The 19,352-nt window shown below is 37.9% G+C and overlaps 6 protein-coding genes across 8 annotated transcripts; all 6 read right to left on the minus strand.

The window, feature by feature from the left end:
- Window positions 1-144: 144 nt before the first annotated feature.
- AT3G21620 (ERD (early-responsive to dehydration stress) family protein) lies at window positions 145-3,680 on the minus strand. Its single transcript, NM_113057.3, has 11 exons — window positions 3,488-3,680; window positions 2,915-3,254; window positions 2,688-2,837; window positions 2,474-2,609; window positions 2,279-2,380; window positions 2,084-2,203; window positions 1,921-2,001; window positions 1,490-1,830; window positions 842-1,412; window positions 526-759; window positions 145-452 (listed from the first exon to the last, which is right to left on the minus strand). Exons 2-11 carry the CDS (start codon window positions 3,226-3,228, stop codon window positions 231-233), a joined length of 2,271 nt encoding a protein of 756 aa, NP_188799.1. The 5' UTR covers window positions 3,229-3,254; window positions 3,488-3,680; the 3' UTR covers window positions 145-230.
- Window positions 3,681-4,543: 863 nt separating this feature from the next.
- Window positions 4,544-7,858, minus strand: CERK1 (chitin elicitor receptor kinase 1). The gene is made up of 12 exons (NM_113058.4): window positions 7,078-7,858; window positions 6,948-6,981; window positions 6,852-6,859; window positions 6,599-6,754; window positions 6,316-6,509; window positions 6,148-6,237; window positions 5,961-6,054; window positions 5,732-5,883; window positions 5,545-5,633; window positions 5,327-5,462; window positions 5,132-5,230; window positions 4,544-4,891 (listed from the first exon to the last, which is right to left on the minus strand). Exons 1-12 carry the CDS (start codon window positions 7,715-7,717, stop codon window positions 4,730-4,732), a joined length of 1,854 nt encoding a protein of 617 aa, NP_566689.2. The 5' UTR covers window positions 7,718-7,858; the 3' UTR covers window positions 4,544-4,729.
- Window positions 7,859-8,037: 179 nt separating this feature from the next.
- TWD1 (FKBP-type peptidyl-prolyl cis-trans isomerase family protein) lies at window positions 8,038-10,664 on the minus strand. Its single transcript, NM_113059.3, has 8 exons — window positions 10,538-10,664; window positions 10,248-10,306; window positions 9,791-9,967; window positions 9,586-9,675; window positions 9,161-9,345; window positions 8,927-9,049; window positions 8,634-8,786; window positions 8,038-8,544 (listed from the first exon to the last, which is right to left on the minus strand). The coding sequence occupies exons 2-8, from the start codon at window positions 10,282-10,284 to the stop codon at window positions 8,212-8,214; spliced, it is 1,098 nt and encodes a 365-aa protein (NP_188801.2). The 5' UTR covers window positions 10,285-10,306; window positions 10,538-10,664; the 3' UTR covers window positions 8,038-8,211.
- A 91-nt stretch (window positions 10,665-10,755) lies between these two features.
- Window positions 10,756-13,320, minus strand: AT3G21650 (Protein phosphatase 2A regulatory B subunit family protein). Of its 2 annotated transcripts, NM_113060.5 has the most exons (3): window positions 12,812-13,320; window positions 11,346-12,733; window positions 10,756-11,253 (listed from the first exon to the last, which is right to left on the minus strand). In NM_113060.5, exons 2-3 carry the CDS (start codon window positions 12,597-12,599, stop codon window positions 10,867-10,869), a joined length of 1,641 nt encoding a protein of 546 aa, NP_188802.1. In that variant the 5' UTR covers window positions 12,600-12,733; window positions 12,812-13,320; the 3' UTR covers window positions 10,756-10,866. The 2 variants fall into 2 exon arrangements, with proteins under 2 accessions (NP_188802.1, NP_001326520.1); NM_001338546.1 differs by having other exon boundaries at window positions 11,346-13,301.
- A 272-nt stretch (window positions 13,321-13,592) lies between these two features.
- Window positions 13,593-15,841, minus strand: AT3G21660 (UBX domain-containing protein; the record flags this gene model as incomplete). 2 transcript variants are annotated; one of them, NM_113061.2, is made up of 8 exons in its annotated part: window positions 13,593-14,014; window positions 14,111-14,185; window positions 14,271-14,478; window positions 14,702-14,760; window positions 14,841-14,927; window positions 15,058-15,238; window positions 15,400-15,725; window positions 15,803-15,841. In NM_113061.2, 8 exons carry the CDS (start codon window positions 15,839-15,841, stop codon window positions 13,682-13,684), a joined length of 1,308 nt encoding a protein of 435 aa, NP_188803.1. The 2 variants fall into 2 exon arrangements, with proteins under 2 accessions (NP_188803.1, NP_001327364.1); NM_001338547.1 differs by having other exon boundaries at window positions 13,682-14,014; window positions 14,092-14,175.
- Window positions 15,842-15,943: 102 nt separating this feature from the next.
- Window positions 15,944-18,392, minus strand: AT3G21670 (Major facilitator superfamily protein). Its single transcript, NM_113062.3, has 4 exons — window positions 18,139-18,392; window positions 17,938-18,055; window positions 17,642-17,859; window positions 15,944-17,562 (listed from the first exon to the last, which is right to left on the minus strand). The coding sequence occupies exons 1-4, from the start codon at window positions 18,139-18,141 to the stop codon at window positions 16,129-16,131; spliced, it is 1,773 nt and encodes a 590-aa protein (NP_188804.1). The 5' UTR covers window positions 18,142-18,392; the 3' UTR covers window positions 15,944-16,128.
- Between the last annotated feature and the right edge of the window lie 960 nt (window positions 18,393-19,352).

A 19,352-nucleotide genomic window follows, 5' to 3' on the forward strand; every position in this document is an offset into this window, starting at 1 on the left:
AATTTTTTTGCACTTTTGTTTTTCAATATTGCTGAATGTTGACTAATAACTTATTTGATTTGTTTTAGATAAATTTGATGACCTCTATTTGATATTGTTTTTTTTTTGTATATATATGATATAGCAAAAACCAAAGTAAACTTTGGAAAACTTCTTTCTATTAATAAGAAGAAACGTTCGTAAAAAATCATAAAAATCTCATCACCACTTTTCACTAAGTATTAGTATTACTAAGTAAAGGTTTCAGCAGAGCCGCTATTAAACCTCCTTGAGCCACGTTTAGTCGCCACTAAATCCGGCGTCTTATCGGGCGCTGGCTCCTCCACAACCATCTCATTAGCTAGATTATCTGCAGCTTTAAACACCGGATGTGCATACGCGTTTTGAAGAAACGTTTTCAAGTTTAAATTCGGTTCTCTCATGCGTTCCAACGTATCTTTAACCATTGCATCCTGAAAACAAGAAGAAACTCACTAAGAAGACCAAAAACACAAGAAGACTCATTTCTTGGTAAGAGTAGAAAACCTGTAAAGGGTATGTGACAAATATAGGTTGGTAACGTCCTTGACAGAATTTGTGGAATCCAATGGTTAACACAGGAAGTATGAAAAGCAATGGAGTCGAACGAGCAGCTTTTTTCGTGCTAAGCAATCCCATCAAAAGAAGCTGAGATACGATCAGTGCAATCACTACACGTCTATGAACATCTGGCCAGAACGCTGCAGCACTCTCATACTCTTGGTTATACACATTTATAATCTGCAACAAAAAGAACTTAGTTTCTTAAGCATATAATAGAATATAGAAAGAAGCAGAGGATTCTGTGATTTGGGTTTTAAACCTGATGACGGTAAACCACGTAAGCTAAGGCGAAGAAGACGAGGATAAAAGGAAGGAGAATGGGGCTAACAGCGGCGTAAACTAGACCAAGAATGAAGTAGAGTTGTATCTGAGGTTCACCAGTATTGAAACCTATGGTTCCAGGATCCATTGCTTCTTCTCTGTCCTTCTCTGTTTTCACAAGGAAGAAGTTCTTGAGATGATATATTATCAATGGCTTTAACCTCAGTATCTCTCCAGCAACACCAGCCCATCCGTCTACCATTATGTAGGTGATAAAGAAAGTGGCTTTCATTGGTATCGAGACACCAATTGTCTTCGGTATTTCGGTTGCAGATTGGTTTAGGAAGCTGTCAAGTTGTTGAAGCGCAGTTCCCGCGATTATGCTACAGAGGAAAACGTTGATGAACTGGAACATGTAGTATCTGCTTGCACACCTTCTTTCTAGTGAAGATTTGCTTATGAAGCCTTCGAACTTCGACATTAGCATTAGTATACTTGGGAGGACAATGAGGAATATCTTCAATGCGATACCCGGAAGAAAACCTTGGATAAATGACTTTACAGTTTTCCTGTCCACATACACAAAGATTTCAGAGAAACATCATCACAAGTTAAGGAACAGAGAATTAAGGTTGAGAGATTATACACTTCGATAAGCGGTTTCAAGAACGGAACAGCCTTTTCGATGCCTTCGATATTGGCGAGTGTCTGTACGAAAGCTATAGGGATCATGAAGAAGAAAGTGAGGAAGAAGAAAGCTACAGCTATTACTAGTCTCCGGATTGTGAGCTGAACATATGGTAATGCTAGATTGTCCCAGTATATGTCTCGCGGCTCTGGAGCCCACTCGGTTAGCCACTCTGTCGGGTTTCGAGACTGTTGAGTTTGAGAGCAAACAACAGCGCCCCAACGCTTTTTGAAGGATACAAAAGCTGCAGGTACGAGTGATTTTGTGCTGCTCATTACTGTCTCTTTCTCTTCACTTATCTGAAACCATCAAAGTAAAGAAACAACAAGATGATCAAAAACAAGTTTAGTAGCACAAGATTATATGTAAGATTGAACTGATGCATTTACTTTTCTCGTTAGACCCTCGATTTTTTCTATGTAGTGATCAATTGCATCAACTTCTTCACCCCAACAGCCAAGGAAACCAATCTGCTCAGGTAAATAGAAGATTATCAAGATTCAACTAAAGAGAAGATCAAGAAAGCAATGTGGTTGCATACATTTGTCTTACCTTTATTAAAGGCCTTTTAGATGGATTCCTAGAGTGTTTGTTTTGATAGTAATCAAGCCAATTCTGCAATTTCATCCTCTTCTGTACCAGTTCCGACAGCTTGTTTGCGTTGTAGACCGCCTGTTTTGTTAAACGAGAAGATGAATACACCGAAAACATGGAACATCCTAAGTTAGACAACCAAAGTTGTAGTACCTGGTAAGTGAGGTAGTAGTCTGGATGGTTGACCTTAAAGAAATGCTCAACGAGCTCACTTACTGATTCATCAGGATCTGGAGGAATGTTCCTTACAAGAACCTACATTCATCAAAAAATAGAATCACATACCACATTTCCTCTTCAGAAAACTCAAAAAGTAAGTGGACCAAGAGATTTAAAATGTCTGCATACAGTAAACTGGTCAGGTCTCCTATGCTCAGAAGCAAGAAACTGTAGCCTCATGGAAGCAATATGCTTGTACTCTCGTTGTAGGACAAAGCAAGTCCAAAAGGTAATAACATAAGCCATACACAAATGCACCCAAAACCTGTTTACATATACTAGTCAGAATATTCCTCATCACTAGAATCAACTAAAGCCACAAATATTAAAGAAGTTTCTTAACCTGGATGATCCAGTTGGTATATTCGATATAGAGAGTTTATCAATATCACTAAAAGTTAGATTCTTTAACTGATCCAACGTCGAGTTAGTCCAATTAACCGGTACCATTACAGTGAAAGCAATACATGCTATAGGAAAAAAGATCTTCAACCTACAAATTAAACCAAAGATATCACAAACTTGTTTAAAACATTCAAGAAAGAAGAAAGGATATACAAATATACATACCCGAGTAAGTAAATCCTGAGATAGACAACAGAATCCAAACCAGCATGATCAATAAGTTCAGGCTCAGGCATTCTCAAAGCTTGAGGCATCCAATTCAAGAATCTGATGTAAGATCGAAAATCCAAATTGACAAACTTGCTAGCAAAGCCACCTGTTTTTATAGGACTACTTCTTAAACCCTTGAGATACCATTTAGGGAAATAGACTCTGTCGTTAACTGGTTGAAGTCTAAGTATCGCAAAGGCAATGAAGAAAGCAAATGCGGTTAGAATATTGATCGTTGCTGCGACTCCGATATCGGTTAGTGTCGCCATGATTTAGAGAGAAACACACAATGTTCCTGAAACAAACGAAAAAAATTAGGGTTCCTTGCAATCCAAGGACTTCCAAATTGCCAATATTTTTAGCTAGTTTTTCTCCATAAATTTCTCGTTTCACCCAGAAATCGGAATTTTTGGATCCTAGTCATAGTCTTTTCAGATTCCGTCAAATCCATTAAACACTGAATCAACTCTACAAATGAGTGATTCTTCACATGAATGTGAAAGATAGAGATAAAGTTTAAGTTTTTACCTTTCTCAAGAGCTCAGCGATGAAACTCGTCTTGTTGTTTCTATCTGTGAAGTCAAACAACGTTGAGCAGAGAATGAAGGAGAGGAAGAAGAAGAAGAAGAAAGTATTAGGGATCAAAAGAAGAAGCAGAAACATTCATAAAAATGAGATTTTTAATTTGTGTGTTTGGGTTTATTTTGGAAATTGATCCAAAGATTCAACTGAAGTGAGATTTCTGCTGATTCATACGTTTTGGGTGTTACAAGTCCATTTAATTAATTAATTAACTAATTTAGCGAACCGAGGATTAAACGGTGAAGGACACCTGGCAAAAGAGATTAATTTGTGTTAAATAAAGTAATAGTGTTAATTAAGGAATTTGTATTTTAATTGAATGTTTTGTTGTTTAGGACATCGTCCGTTACTGGGTTCCTTTTCAGTTTCTTTAGAGAAGCAATAATGGTTTATTAGCCTTATAGGTCTCGCCGTATTAGCATGTTATTTATGTTCATATTATAACGGCTGTATTTTATATTGGTTTAACGTTTTCTAATGTATTTATTTATTCCCTGATTTGAAAGTTTAGAGGACACATTATGTTAAAAAAAAAGGTTTGAGATCTGACTTTTGGAATGAAAAAGTTTTGATTTAATATTAGTCAGTTTAAGGTAACTTTTTGTGTGTTTTAAATAATTATTCCGTTACAAATAATGGACAAACGAAAAAAAATCATAGATATATGTAGCCGTATCTGTATGTTGTTGACAGAAGAAAAAAACAAAAAATGAAATATATTGGTTTATGGTAAAAGAATATTCGATTACTCTATTTCTAATAAAGAAAATCTAGCTAGGTGAAATAAGAAACATACTTAGTGTTCTAAGCTGGAATATAGATTTTATGTATTGGGGAATCCATGTGACAAAATCATTCGAATTTCTTTGGTGTTATGGAAGACTTGTTCTAAGCTTCGTGAGAGTATCCATCACAAAAAGTTATATTTTTATGTTTTGATTTTTTTGTCGGCAAACTCGATTTCAAAAAATTTATTTATGAGAATTTTAATGCATTTCATTATTATCTTTGACGTGAGATGCTGATATCGGAGACGTTGAATAATTGACATATAGAGCGTTATAGAAAATCATATAAAAGTCAACTTGTGAGTTGTGACATGTAAAGTTCGTATAGACAGACAAAATATACGTGAGCATACCAAAAAACAATCATTTCTATATAACAACAGCAAACCGGAAAACGAGTCTACCGGCCGGACATAAGACTGACTAAATCTTCGTTTTGGAAGTTTCCAACATCCCAATTTCCGGTAGACGAAAAGAGAGTGGATAAAGCAACCACAATGTATCTCATACTCGGACGTAGCTGCGCATTCTCTTGTGTACATGCTTTCCCTAATTCCGCCATCTATACCACAACACATAAAACACCAAATTGGCTTACCCCGTTATTAAAATTAGCTATGTGCAATCCGGTATTCGGTTTGATTTTTCGACACTTTAAGCTAATCGAATAGCACATTGTTCAGTGAATACCGGTTTTTAAAAATCGCACTTTTAATCGGTTTTTCGGACCAAAAAACGGATTGGACACCCTCTTTTAGAATGATCAATGATGAATAGAATAGGGAACAAGAAGAGATATTACCTTGTATACCGAATCAAACGGGTAACTATCACCGAGCCTCGGGTCTATAATCTTGCGTAGTGCTTCTTCTTTGTCGGTTTCCTTGAATGATTCTTCGAACTGAATAATAAATAAACAAAGCATATTGTTAAGTGATCCACATACATGCCTTTAAATCAGAAAGACTAAATGTTACGAAGAAACAATAATACTAACCACACCAACAAGGCCTCTAAATTCACCAACGGCTTCTGTCATTTTGACAACCGCACCTTTCGCAGAAATCAATTCGTAAAGGACAACTCCAAATGCATATACATCTACTTTTGCAGACACTTCTCCATAAACAGTCCTGCATACATACATATATACACCATCACTATAGTGTAGTCTCTAAAGTAGTATATAAGTGTAAACGAGATCAAATTCTTTACTCTGGTGCCATGTAACCAAATGTACCCATTGCACCCCGAGTTGCTGAACCTCCAACTTCTGTCAGTTTTGTTAACCCGAAATCTGCTACCTGTAACACGTAAACGACTCAGAGCGGTGACAAAGGAAAAATCTAACCTTTTCAGTATTTTTCACTTTTGATTGACAAAAGAGAAATCGAGAATGTACCTTTGCTCGGAATTTCTGGTCTATCAAAATATTGGCAGATTTAATGTCCCTATGGACATAAACTGGAACCGTGTGCTCGTGGATATATTCTAAACCTCTAGCTGAGTCTAGTGCAATCTGCACTCTCTTAGTCCACGGTAATGGTTCTCGTCCTAGTTTCACATAAACTCTTTTAGTTTACAACTTTCTCGAAAAATGATTCACTTTTGGAGGTCTTTATATTGCGTACCTGACCCATGTAAATGTTGTCCAAGGTTACCATTCTCAACATATTCATACACCAAGAAAAGTGATCCCTCAACACAATATCCAATCAGGCGAACCTGCAAGAAAAAACAAATTCGTTAAAATTTGGCTAAGACTTGATCTTCATCTGATCTCAGATATTATCTTGAGAGAACACAAAAGGGGTTTACCAGGTTGACATGATGTACACGCGTTAAGACTTTTAGTTCCGCCAAGAACTGTTTCGATGCCTCCATGTCCATCTTCTTAATCGCAGCTTTCTATACAAGAACCGAATAATTTAAATGTTCCATGTGTAGTAGCTTCAAACAAAAAGATATAAAAAGATATCTGCTTACTTCTCCTCTCAGCTCTGCATAGTAAACAGCCCCAAAACCACCTTGCCCAATCTTAAAAGACAAATTGAAATTATCAGTAGCCTTTGCTAGTTCCTCCAACGAAAACTCAACAGATTTGTCCACGCTTATGGCAGCAATGCCAGGAGACACTCCGGCACCACCCAAACCTCCACTTTGGAGACTAGTAGAAGAAGCTAAAAGCAGATTTCATATAAACATAATAAGCAACTCCCAGCTAACAAAAGAGACAAAAACTGCTTGTATATGATCATCACGAAATTACCATGATCAGCCTTAGTAGACAACGGAATAGAAGAAGAAAACGAATCACCCTTCGACTTATTCTTCCGGTAAGCATAATATACGATAAACAAGATCAACAACAAAGCCACAATCACTCCTATAACTATACCAGCAATAACTCCAGCACCAACACCATCTGCTAATACAAAAAAATATCAAAAACATACTCTTCCATGTCTCCTCTTGCTTCGTGCATAATCATCAAAAGCTCAAAAATGGAGAAAAGAACCAACCTTGTTTACTACAAAAAACATAAGAGAAGTAGAAATACATCAGTAAATAGATATCAAAATGAACAAAGATACAATCTTAACAACAACAAAAACAACCTTGATTTGAATGGTGGAAATGCACCATTTGGATCTGCAAAAAACACAGGAACATGTACATAAACTTCAACAATCATTACTACATTTATAACAATTTGTGTCACAAATCATCAAAGATCAATCTTTGTACCTCTTCCAGGCACATAAACGATTCCATTCCCGGAGTTAAAATTAACACCGGGATTATATCTCTGCAGAATATCCGCCGATACACCGGAAGATCTCGCAATAGAACTGAGACTGTCTTCAGGACGAAGCGGATACGTAACAAACAAACCAAAATCTTTCGAAACACTCTCATCACCACAAGAACAATTCACCAATACATTAAGCGTCGCAGAGAGAGGTATGTTAGTCGCCGGAAAAGGATTCCTCGCCTGTAACGACTCCATCGTCGTGAGATTCGCGTAATTACTAATCGCGACTCTTTCGTAAGTATCTTCCTGTCGAACACTGTAGCTGAAATTGTGCCCTAGGAAATCACCAGGTTGACATTCGCAAGGGAAAGGTACAAGAACCCTAGAGCCCATCTGGATTCTATCTTTGTCTTTAATGTTACTGTTGTACCTGAGGATTGGATCGAAATTGATTTGATCGTAAGGCGCGATTGAAGAATTGAGGTTTTGGTTGATGACGGAGAGTGTTGTTCCGTTCTCGAGATAGTACGAAGCTAGAGCTAAAGGACAGCTAGTCCTGCACTTAGATTCCACGGCGAAGAAGAATGAGAAGAGAAGAAGAATCGGAGCGATTAGAGAAATCTTTAGCTTCATTTTGAAGCTTCCTTAGATTCCCCAGAGGAAGGGTCTCTGTTTTTTTTGTTTCGTCGTTGCTCTGTGGGGAAGAAGATGGATTCAAAGACGAAAAAGGTTGACTTAATCAAACGTTGACTATTTTTTTCAACTAAAGAGAATGATGATTACTGATTAGTGTTTGTTAATTGTTGAGAAGTTTCTTAATTAATTAATAATACTAAGATCATTTAATGCAACTAGCAGCTGGAATTTGAAAGTCTTTGGTCAAAGACAAAAACTATGAAGACCGCCATTTCTGTTGAAGGAAGTAGATTTTACGTTCGAATTTTGTATGTTTTTTGTTAAAAATTTATTTTTTTGGATCAAAATATAAAGTTACTTTATAATCGAAAACAATAGAGACTATTTTTTTTTCTTATATAAAATATTTTTCAAAATTCTCACTAATAAGAAATGGGGGTAGATCTTTCACGTTGGTCTTTTAGAGTTGAATTGTTACCCTTCTTCATACATTAATCTGCTTTAACTCTGTGGCGTCGAAAGATACGGGAGAAAAGGGAAACAAACCATTGCCATAACACTATCAACCAAAAAAGGCTCTTTGACTTAGCACCACCTTCATCTTTCCCTTTGAATATTCCTTTGTACATTTCTTTCTGCTTTTGGTACAAGGCTTTCTCTTGCTCTGCAAGTGCTCGTAGCTCTCTTCTAATCGCCTTGTCGTCAGGAGCATACTTTTGTGCCTTTCGGAAATCATCACGTGCTGAGTCCATCTGTCCTAGCTCTGCCTTTGCTTTCCCTCTTCTGAACAGTGCTTTTGGGTTTTTCTCTTCTTCTGTCAACACCTGATAAGGTTTTGAGTTTGATTAGATTTCGAGAAACCGAGTATGAACTTTAATGATTTTCTTCAAATGAATGGTTTGATGAGTCTTACAATGTTGCAGTGACCAATTGCTTCATCGTATCGTTTTAGTTTGATGAGGCAAGCTGCTATGTTAAGATGGCATGGGTTTTTAACTGCTAAAGCCATATCCTGGTACTTCCCATACAGCTGAAACATAAAATCGTCCCCCATGTATGCTATGGCCTGAAACAGCAAAACCATGACTAATCAAAAGCCGAAAGAAGACACAAGAGCCTCGAGCAGACTCACTAAGTATGCCTGAAAACCTAAACTTTGACCGTAATTGTTGGAAAGAGAGATAGAGATAGAGAGAGATGCATAACCATTTCATACTGTTGCATGGCTTCCTCCAGTTTCTCCTCCTTAAAAAGAGAATTCCCATCCATTTTTCTTCTGTCTGCTGCACCAATCCTTTCCTCTACAGTCATATCACTGCGAGCTTTTCCCTGTTCAATACATCATCTAAGTCAGAGAGGTAAGCAAGGAGGTTGGGATAAAGCTTGGATGTGGAGTCGTCTTGGTAAGGAAACAAGATGATGGTATAGGAAATAACTTACCTCCTTTGTTTCATCAAACCCAATAACTTCCACCTCATATAACAAGTCTGCCATAGGTGGAACATTCGGAAAAGAAAAGTTTCCTTCTTTCCCATAAGCTAATTCCCAGCCAACATGCACAAGCGCACGTTCACCAGACTTCATGCTAGCAACACCGATGGCTAAACCGGCTAGTTCTTTTTTCTCTGTCTCACAGACAACATTTCACTCTTAGTGCACAATCTTTTTTATAAAAAAAATTGTATAGTGACGTTAAAATGGGCTAATCAGCATTGAAGCAAAAAAAATACAAAACTCAATCTTTTTTCCTCCCAAATATCCATCTCATTGGGTTCATATAATACACAAGCTAACTCATCAAATTTACCAATGACGATTCATCTAACGAAATGGAGGTGTAGAGTACATATTCGACAGCCACATACCTTTTCCAAGAACCAATTCAATAGGTTGCTGCTCATGCCATGTATCCTCAAATTTGTGCTGCGAGTTTTTGGTCCATGCCCTGTAGTGCACTATGGCCAATATGAAATTGGTCAGATAGAAAGATTCAAATAAACAGTAGCAATAGGCCAACAAGTGCAATCGAAAAATCAACATCCAATCAACAGAAAGCTAAAGGGTACTTACAAAAGCATGTAGAGTACTTGGATGGTTTGGAACCGTGACCTTCCTTTATAATCTGCTTACTGACTTTCTCATCCAAGACCTCAGCTTCACTATCAACTTTAGGAGGAACATTACCCTCTTGAGATGGCTCACTATGCACAACGGCACTTCCTTCAGTAACTATTTCGCTCTCTTGGTCTGGAGCCACAAAAGATGCATTAGTCAACCCCAATAGTCATTCTCAATTCTTAACAAACAGAAAAGGAGTTATCAAGTCTAACAAATTTGTTGTATACATGCTTTGTTCCAAGATTCACAATATGATTTAGAAAGAATAACGCAGTCAACATAATTTGATAGACATTTATCCTTTAACAAAGCATCCAATTGAATATGGGACAACAAAAAAACTCCAATCAAACATATTGAAGTCATATATATGTATTCAGAGAGATTAAATCTATGAAAATTTACTTACCATGTGTTTGAGTTTGATGCTCCAGAGATTCATCCATTATTTCCCAAATCAACCTGGGTCTGAATAAAAATGTGCAAGTGTCAATCCAAAAATTGAATCTTTAAGTGTTGAATTGATTAAACATCGACCAAATCAGACAAGTAAGATTCAATGACAAAAACCCAAAAGAACATAGTCGAAGTCAGCTACTTGAACCATTTCATTTCAAAACAAAATCAAGTCTCGTCGTCAATAATAGCAGAAAACGAAGAAAAAGTTTGTCAATTTAGAGAAGAGGAGAGTGAACTTACGAAGTATGAGAAGCTCAAGAGTAGTGTGACTCGTCGTCGTCGTCGAAGTCACTCACGAAGACTGGATCGACCGAGAGATAAATTTCAGATTTTGATTCTGAAAATATAAAGAGACCCTTCGACTTTTCAGTTTTCACTTCAGAGTCAGCCGTTAACTAACGAGAGTTTTAACGGCGTTTATTATAATTCAGTAAAATAATATCAAATATTCTCAATTTGACCCAAAAGATTATAATTTAAAAAAATAATTATACAGTCGTCTCTCAAGAACCATTTCTATAGTGACCACAAATATTTGTTACAAGTACATAGTAACCTACGAGAGCCTACTACGACCCTGTGGACTCAGAGCTGCTTGTAGTAAGATTGACTGAGGACACAAATCTTGGAACCAGTACTGCCTCGTTGGTTACAACGGTCTTTGAAGTAGCTAAATCTTCTAACCGTTGCCATGTCCTTTCCCGTTTCGCTTTAACCTCTGTTTTATTCACTTCTTCTACTTGGAATTTGGCTAAACACTCGTCGAAAAGAACTTGGTCAATCTCGCATAATACTTTCCTCACGTTTATAGTCAGACTTTGAACTGCTTGGTTCCAATGTCCACGCGTGTTTCTCTCAAGAGCTGGGAAGACTATAGGCATTATCACTTTATGGTTCTGAGTGATCAGGTTTCTTATGTGATCGTTGTTCCATAGAAACAATGCTCTTTCAGCAACCTGACAAACAAAAAGTACAACTTCATATATAGGTACAAGACTTTATCAAGAGAGATAGATATGAAGTTGTGATGATAGTCAAAGACTCGAACCTGGAAATGTGAACTGTTGAGGCATCGAGCAATTTGTCGGGATAATGGAACCATACAACGTTGAAACTCAGCGGCTTGAGTTGCTTCCAAGACTTCTTCTAACTCTCCAAGAAACATAACTTCCTTTGAGCTGTTAGTCACAGGCCAATATTTTAAAAGACCTCTAATAACGGTATCAGCGAGCTTGAAGTCCTTTTCTACAAACTGAACAATGCAATACGAAAGCTGTTGGTGATAGACTGATGAACATTTAGGCTTGTGGAGAGGAATCAAGGCTCGCAAAAGGAAGAGCTTGTGCTCTTCTTTTAAAGGCAAAGCAAAACCATTAATTATACTTCCAAGAATCTCTAGCAACTCCGCAATGCCATTATGCTTTTCAGTCTCGGATATGAATCTGTAGAAGATATTGTTTATCGCCTTTCTGATGTAAGGTCGATGCACCATGAACTTCCCGTACACCCGATGCAGAATAGTTTTTAGATATTCCCTCTCTCTTTGATCTTCAGAATCAAACAAGTCTAAGAGCTTCAAGACAAAAGAATGGTCAATATATCTCTTGGCAAGCTTTGCATCAGTCATGGGAGAAGCCACGAATCTGAGAAGAATCTCATACACAACTTGAACATGAGGCCAAGCTGGCTCCAAAGAAGGTTCTTCATCATCCATATCATGTATTTCAAGAATTTTACTCTCGTGATTCGCAGAAGGAAAAGTTCTAAACAGATTAACCGCTACCATCTTCGTTAACTCTTGCATCGAAACATCGTTAAACTTAAAACCAACTGATGCAACATAATCAACAAGCTCAAGCAATGTCTGCCTCTTAATCTCTTTCTCCTTAAGGTTCTTAGACGGATCACTAAAGTCAAAAACAACACAGCACATACTCAACTTCCCGATAAAGAGATTCGGTTTCTCCGATATAGGAACATCTCTAAAGCTAGGCAAAGCCTCATAAACCCCACCAGAAGACGGAAACGGTCCAGCTTGTACAACAGCATCTCCTCCCAATGGTTTCTTCCCTTGATTAGTATTCCTATTAGAGCTCATTGAGTTAGGAGCAAGAGTTCCATTAGCTACACGCGAACCCGAGGCTGATGATGATTTCGAAGATGTTGAAGAAGGTTTAGAGATACTAGTAGTACTCGAATTCGAAGCATAATAAGAATTATTAACACCTCCTTCACCATTGGAGTCATTCTGCAATGATTTGGAAGGCTTTCTAGGTAATTTCCCAAATATCTGTTTGATCATTTCTAACTATTGGCACAAACCCTTCACTACTATTACTCTCTATAAGAACCAAAGCTAAAAACCAGCTGTGAGTATGTCAAAAAGTCCCGAACTTTATTGTCTAAACAAAACCAGATTTGCCTCTGAATCAAACCCTGAACCCAAAATTACATAACAGAATCAGATCAAGCAAAACAAAATCTAACAAACGAAATAAAAGGAGAAGGGCTTACATTTTTGAGCAGAATTAACCCCGAGAGAGAGGAAATCAGAAGAAAACCCTAAGAAAGTTACAAACTTTAGGCAAGAGGGATCTAGCTGATAAACCCAGGAAAGACAAAAGACCGCTCCTTTCTCGCCCAAATTGAAATCGAGCGAGAGAGAGGAGAAGAAAAGAGAGAAAAAAAAAAGACAACGAAATCCAAAAGAAATATGTAAGAAAGAGAGAACAAAAGAAAAAAAACAAATGTTGAGATTATAAGGTTGTAATGAACAAGAATAGAAGAAAGTAATCGTTTTCTTCTCTCCTTATCCTTCTTTCTCTCTATCTGGATATTTACTGTAAATCTAAATCCATTTAAACACTTAATCGTTTTGCTCTGAATCGAATAACAAACCTGGAACATCCAGATATTTTCTAAAAAAATTTATTGTTTTTTTTTATAAACATCACAGAGACACACACACATAGGTGGAAAGAACAGAAGGAAAAATCAATAAACATGGACACGCACGGTTTGACAGAATGGCAGGTGAGTCAAAAAAGTCAAAACAACCCTGAAAAGTAAACGTTTTACATGGTCGTCAAATAGTAAGTCGTCAATTTTCGTTTAATTCACCAATCCCATTTCATTATGACGCCATCAACGTCCTAATTTGATCAATTAACTTCTATAGTTAAGGAGAGAAACTTGTGTGAGAATAAAAAGTATAAAACTCAACAAGTACGTAAACTGTACTTTTTTCATGATCAAAGACGACTACACAGCGTTTGACCAATAATAATTTCGCTAGTCAAACATAAGACTAGCGAAAAGTCAATAAAAAGTTTATGATGCTATTTTGTAACCATAGAATTGGTCTCTAATGTGCTTAGAAAAGAGCTAGAATTTTTGGACGAGGACAGAGTTGGCGATGCCAGCCTTCTCGATGGTTTGGTCAAAGTCCGACAGTGGTGTAGGAGGAGACCCCATGATGAGTAATTGGTAGTCTTTGGAGCCATCTGGTCTAGACGTGTCTATGAAGCATCGAATGTCTCTAATGGTGTGGTGAGTATTGAACTGGGTGACAATGCGTGTGCTGTCTGCTAATATAAGCTGGATCGAGGTTGTTGGCGCTGCAGGATCCACCACTAATGAGCTCATGGATGGTGGTTGTGTAGTCGTCAATGGTGGCTCAGTAGAGGTAGACTCTGATCCGGCTAGAGTTTGTAACTCCTGTTGTTAAAAATATTAGCTCATTTTAATCAGAGAAGAGAAAAAGATTAGAGAGAGAGGGAAGGAGATCAGTATACACTGAAATTTTCTTCACACTTGATGAGTTTGACTTGAACACGAAGTGGATCGAGTAGTCGTGGGGACTCCAAACTTGTTATCCTCTGGCATATACTTGGAACATTATGTTATCCAAGTGAAACAAGTACAGAGAAAGACCCATAATTGAAAATGACAAGAAGATATTGATATTAGTAACCTCGAGAAAAGCTGCATTTTCTGGATCATCCAAACTCTTAAACGGATCATCATCGACAGTGAAACCGTTCCTCCAAATAGTTACAGTGTACGTGACTACTTCATATGGCTGGTCTTCTTGCTGTTGTTCTTGAAGCTCAGCTGAATCAGTTTCTCCAGACAATACCTTTGATGATTGCTCAGATCTTTCTATAGCTGACTCCTTAGCTCTGTCGAAAAGCGTATCTACATCTTTAGCTTTCGCACAAGCATCCCATTAAAGCTACAACATACATTCAAAAACCTTCTTCTACAAGACTTGCAAAAACCATCAACATCTTTATCCTATACACAAGATCCTTGCAGTATCATGGATTCTTGAACAGCACATTTCTTCAGAGTTTTGAGAAATTAACGATTCATCTCCTTCAGAAAAGCACATTGTCATATAACCTCATTGCTAAAGCTGGTGGTGGCTTAGTTGAGGCAGAGTCTGATCCGGCTTGTGATTCCTGTTGTTAAGATATAAGAATAAGGGCTTTCACTTTACCGGCTTATTTGAATCAGAGAAGAGAGAAGGAGACAAATATACAGTGTAGTTTTCTTCTTCACGGCTAATGATTTTGACTTGAACACGGACTTGACCGAGTTCACGTGGGGACTCCATACTTGATATGATCTGGCATTGTCATGGAACATAATGTTATCTAAAGTAATACAGAGAAAGACCAATACCCTTGTAAGTTGTAACTATACTATGTTGTATGTAACACAACTTGAAAATGGCAAGAAGGTATTGAATTAGTAACCTCAAGAAAGGTTGCATTTTCCGGGTCATCCAACGTCTTTAACGAGCTATCATCGACAGTGAAACCGTTGCTCCAGCTTGTTACAGTGTGCGTAAACACTTTTTGAGGCTCTTCTTCAAGCTCAGATGAAACAGTTTCTTCAGACATTGATCTTGATGATTGCTCAGGTCTTTCTATAGCTCTGTCAAAAATTGCAACAACATATCTGAGGATCTTGCACAAATAATCACTAAAGCTAGCACAAACATTCAAAATATTGCAGAACTGAGACCTTAAGGACTTGCAAAAACCATCACAATCCTGTAATACACAAGATCCTTGAACAGCACAATTTGGACTAACCTATTCTCTTCTCCGCCGTAGTGCTCCACCGCTTCATCGGAATCGCTTCCAGTTCCGCCGGAGAAATCATCGATACGGACATTCCCAGCGCCTTGACGGCGTTTATTCTGCCTAGAAAATGGATTAGCTGCTGCACGTTTTAACGACGGCCACGGTGGTCGTAACTGTAACCGCGACGGAGAGTAACCGGAAGAGCCATCAAACGTAGAAAAAGATGAAGTAGGGATTTTGATTCGTAGATTTGGAAACGAACTTGGATTACGCCGGAGAAGTTCGTCGTTAGGGTTTGGAACATTTGGCTTGGCGGCGTCGGCGGAGACTTCGTTCTTAGTAAAGGTGGAAACAGCAGCATTGAGATTCCATTGATGAGTTTCAAGAAAAGATATAGCTACTTCTCTCGAACAAGATGTTTCTCCGTCGTCTCCGGCGAGTTAACGTCCATCGCAAGATTACGTTTCTTCTCCGATCTTCTTCTCTAAAACCTCTGTTTTATAACTTCAGTATCGACTAAAGAGAACAAAACGCGTCGTTTTGTAGAGTTCTTGAAAGAGCAGGAGAAAAAACTATAGTAACTAAATTTTTAAAAATCTTACAAAAAAAAATACAATCCAAACCATATAGTAATCTTTCTATTTCATACACACAATATACTAAAAATACAAAGACAAAATGAAATCTTCAAAGCAAATAACAAAACCAGAGGTTTTTTTTCTTCTTCTAAATCTGGTTTCAAGGAATGTCCTTAAGCTCAAATTCAGAGCTCTCTTTCTTCGTCACTTCCTTCTCCACTGAATCATCATCAGTCACAACAACAGTAATCACATCAGCTTTATACTGATGTTTCATGGCAAACACAATAAAAATCAAGAAGTTCAATGCTCCCAAGACAACAAGTAACCAGTAGAAGTAGTTCAATCTCGCTTTGTTAAGGTTACTTCTAAGCCAGCTTTTGTCTGTAACCCTATCAACAAGCGAAACAAGCAAGCTACTCACGAAGAATCCCATCGATATCGTGCTTAGAAACAATCCGGTGCTCATCGATTTCATCCTCTCTGGTGCTTCTCTTATAAAGAACTCAAGCTGTCCAACGTAAGCAAAGGCCTCACCCGCACCGACTAAGAAATATTGTGGAACCAACCAAAACGCGCTTATTTTCTTATCGTTGTTAACCGCTGCCTCGCGTCTAGCGTTCTCTATAACCGCGGCTACAGCCATTGCAGCCATTGAGAATACTAGCCCTACTCCGATTCTCTGTAGGCTTGTGATTCCTTGAGGCTTTTTTGTGAGCCTTCTTGTTAAAGGAACAAAGACTCTCTCGTTAAGGGAAGTGAAGAGGAGAATTGTGAGTATGAGGAAAGCAGAGTAAGAGCCTGCAGGAACAGTGAAAGATCCGAGTTTTCGGTCCATAAACGTCGCTTGTTCGACCGTGAAAGTCGTCATTTGGGAGTAAATCGTCCAGAAAAGAATGTTCGTTGCCCAAATCGGTACCAATTTCATCACGAGTTTCACTTCTTCGACTTGTGTAACAGTCGAAACGATCCACGGATCCTTCTCTTCGAAGTCCTTCGAGCTAGGAGAGCTCTCGTTCTTGGAAATTGCGGCTTTGTCTAAACACTTAAGCATCTCTGTGTGTGGAACCGTGGTGTTGTCATAACCGTTCAAAAGACTTGGATGCGCAGGGTAACTCTCCTTTCTTTTCTTCCAAGCCAAGAAACCAACCCTCCATATTGTTGTAAAAGGGCTTCCTTTAGGTTTCTTGAAACGGTACCGTTTCGTTCCGCAGAGTAAAACAATGGCTGCAACCACCATAGTCGCGGCAGAGATCCCGTAACCCCAGCCTCTCCCGACGTTGTCCTGAACGTAAACAAGAGCAATCACGGCGAAGAGAGAGCCGACGCTGATGGAGAAATAGAATCTGTTGAAGAAGAAAATCATCTGTTTCTCTTCTTTAGGATCACTAGTATCGAACTGGTCAGACCCAAAACCAGAGACGTTGGATTTGATTCCTCCTCCGCCTAGAGCTATGGTATAGAGAGCAACATAGAGAAGAGCCAACTGGTGTCCGTTTGCTTCTATGCACTGATGATGAAGTCTCCTGAAATCGTCACATATTGGTGGTCTCATGCTTGAGATAGTTGTAGCCACCGTCAAAAGCAACACTCCCTGTTTTCACAGAAACAAGGAATTAGAGCTAGAAAGTCTCAAGCCAATCGAGCTACAAGTACGTGGTTTAAGAGCTTACCAGAGCTGTGACAGAAGCTGAGATTGCAACCATCTTGTAGCGACCGAGTTTAGCGTCAGCCAAAAAACCACCGAGAAGCCCTAGAAGGTTAAGAGTTCCCATGAAGTTGGTGACTATGGTCGCTGATTTAGCTGATGAGATGTGTAAATCTCCAACAAGGTACGTCACTAGATTCATTGATATGCCCATCACGCATATTCTCTCTGATAGCTCGCTCCCTTCACATTAAGAAGATACAGAGGAGTGTTAGAAACAGAGGAGTCACTCTTTTTTCACATTAAGAATTAAGACTTTACCTAAAATTAAACCGGCGCCTAACCATCCACCGGTTTTAGACTTATCTGGTGGGTTTCCTCTGTAATCATAGGCTTCTTCAGAGCCATCTTTGGCTCCATGAGATGATGACACATGAACCTTTAGAGACAAGCAAAACCATTAAGAACATAAGAAACAGAGGAAACAAAAAAAAAACAGAGAGAAAAAACTTTTTAACTCACCATTTTCTTATTTGAGCAGTTAGACTCTGAGAGAAGAAAGCAGAGAAGCGTGAGTTATAAGGAGAAGTTTAAGATGGTAGTGGAGGTTATAGCGATAAGGGTTTTGACACTTTTATTAGACCTTTGATTTTATCTAACTCCAACAAAACAAAAGAAGAAATGAGAGGAGATACGATTCAAATGGGCATGTGAAGAGAGATGGGGATTGATTGATATATGATGGGTCTTTATATAAAATGTGGCTTTGCTTTTTGTGTGGTTGTTTCAGCGATATATGATCAGATAGATCTAAACAAACATTGAGACAACAGTGTGATTTCATTATCTTATGACAAAGACATTTGTTTATTTCATGTGGTTGCAAGGTTTTCTGCTTCTTTGTAATTCCCCATGTCCATTACTCTCTTTTGTCTCTTTATACCATTTTGTTTGTGGTTGCAATGAGTTTTTTTTTAGCTTCTTTGTATTTTTCCCACGTCCTCTTCTCCTTCAACAAATCTCTTACCATCCATACTATAGAATTGTTTTTTATTGTTAAGATTTTACATTAATTGGAGACATATCAAAAATCTTTGTCTTTATATCATGTGTGCCAGATTGTGGTTGTTTATTGATCTACCACGTGGACAGTTTTTACTGAGTTATACACACAAGGTTCAAGATTAATCTGAACTCTCACTGGTACAAATATGCATGGTCTCTAATATTTTGGGATGACTTGTTAAGCATTAAAGTTAGTGCTTTCACTTCAATATCACATGGTTCATATTAATGTTCAATCATTAGTGTGAGTGTTGTTCTTTAATGAGTATTTCGTTTCATTAGAAATGTTTTGGTGGATCAAAAAATCATGAACCAATTTGTACTTGATTAAGAAAATTATGACTATATATATATATCACCAAGAGTATGTTTAAATCAGACTGGTTTTTGTTCACAACATCCCTAGGACATACACTTAGTAATTTAGTATACCAAAATGTTGAATCATTTGGAACTAGGTTTAATGGATTATTTTTAGCTAAAAGGATTTGTTAGATCCACAAGAAGCTAGTCTATAACTTTTAAGAAAGATACAAGATTTCAGGTGTCACATAGGAAATTACGAATTGCGTATTCAACCAGAGATGTGTAAAGCAAAAAAAAAACATATTATTTCCGTTATAAGTAATATTCGAAAGTGACTGTAATCAAGGTGAATATGACATGTAAAA

Source organism: Arabidopsis thaliana, chromosome 3, assembly GCF_000001735.4.
Source record: "Arabidopsis thaliana chromosome 3, partial sequence".
NCBI classification, from domain to species: Eukaryota; Viridiplantae; Streptophyta; class Magnoliopsida; order Brassicales; family Brassicaceae; genus Arabidopsis; species Arabidopsis thaliana.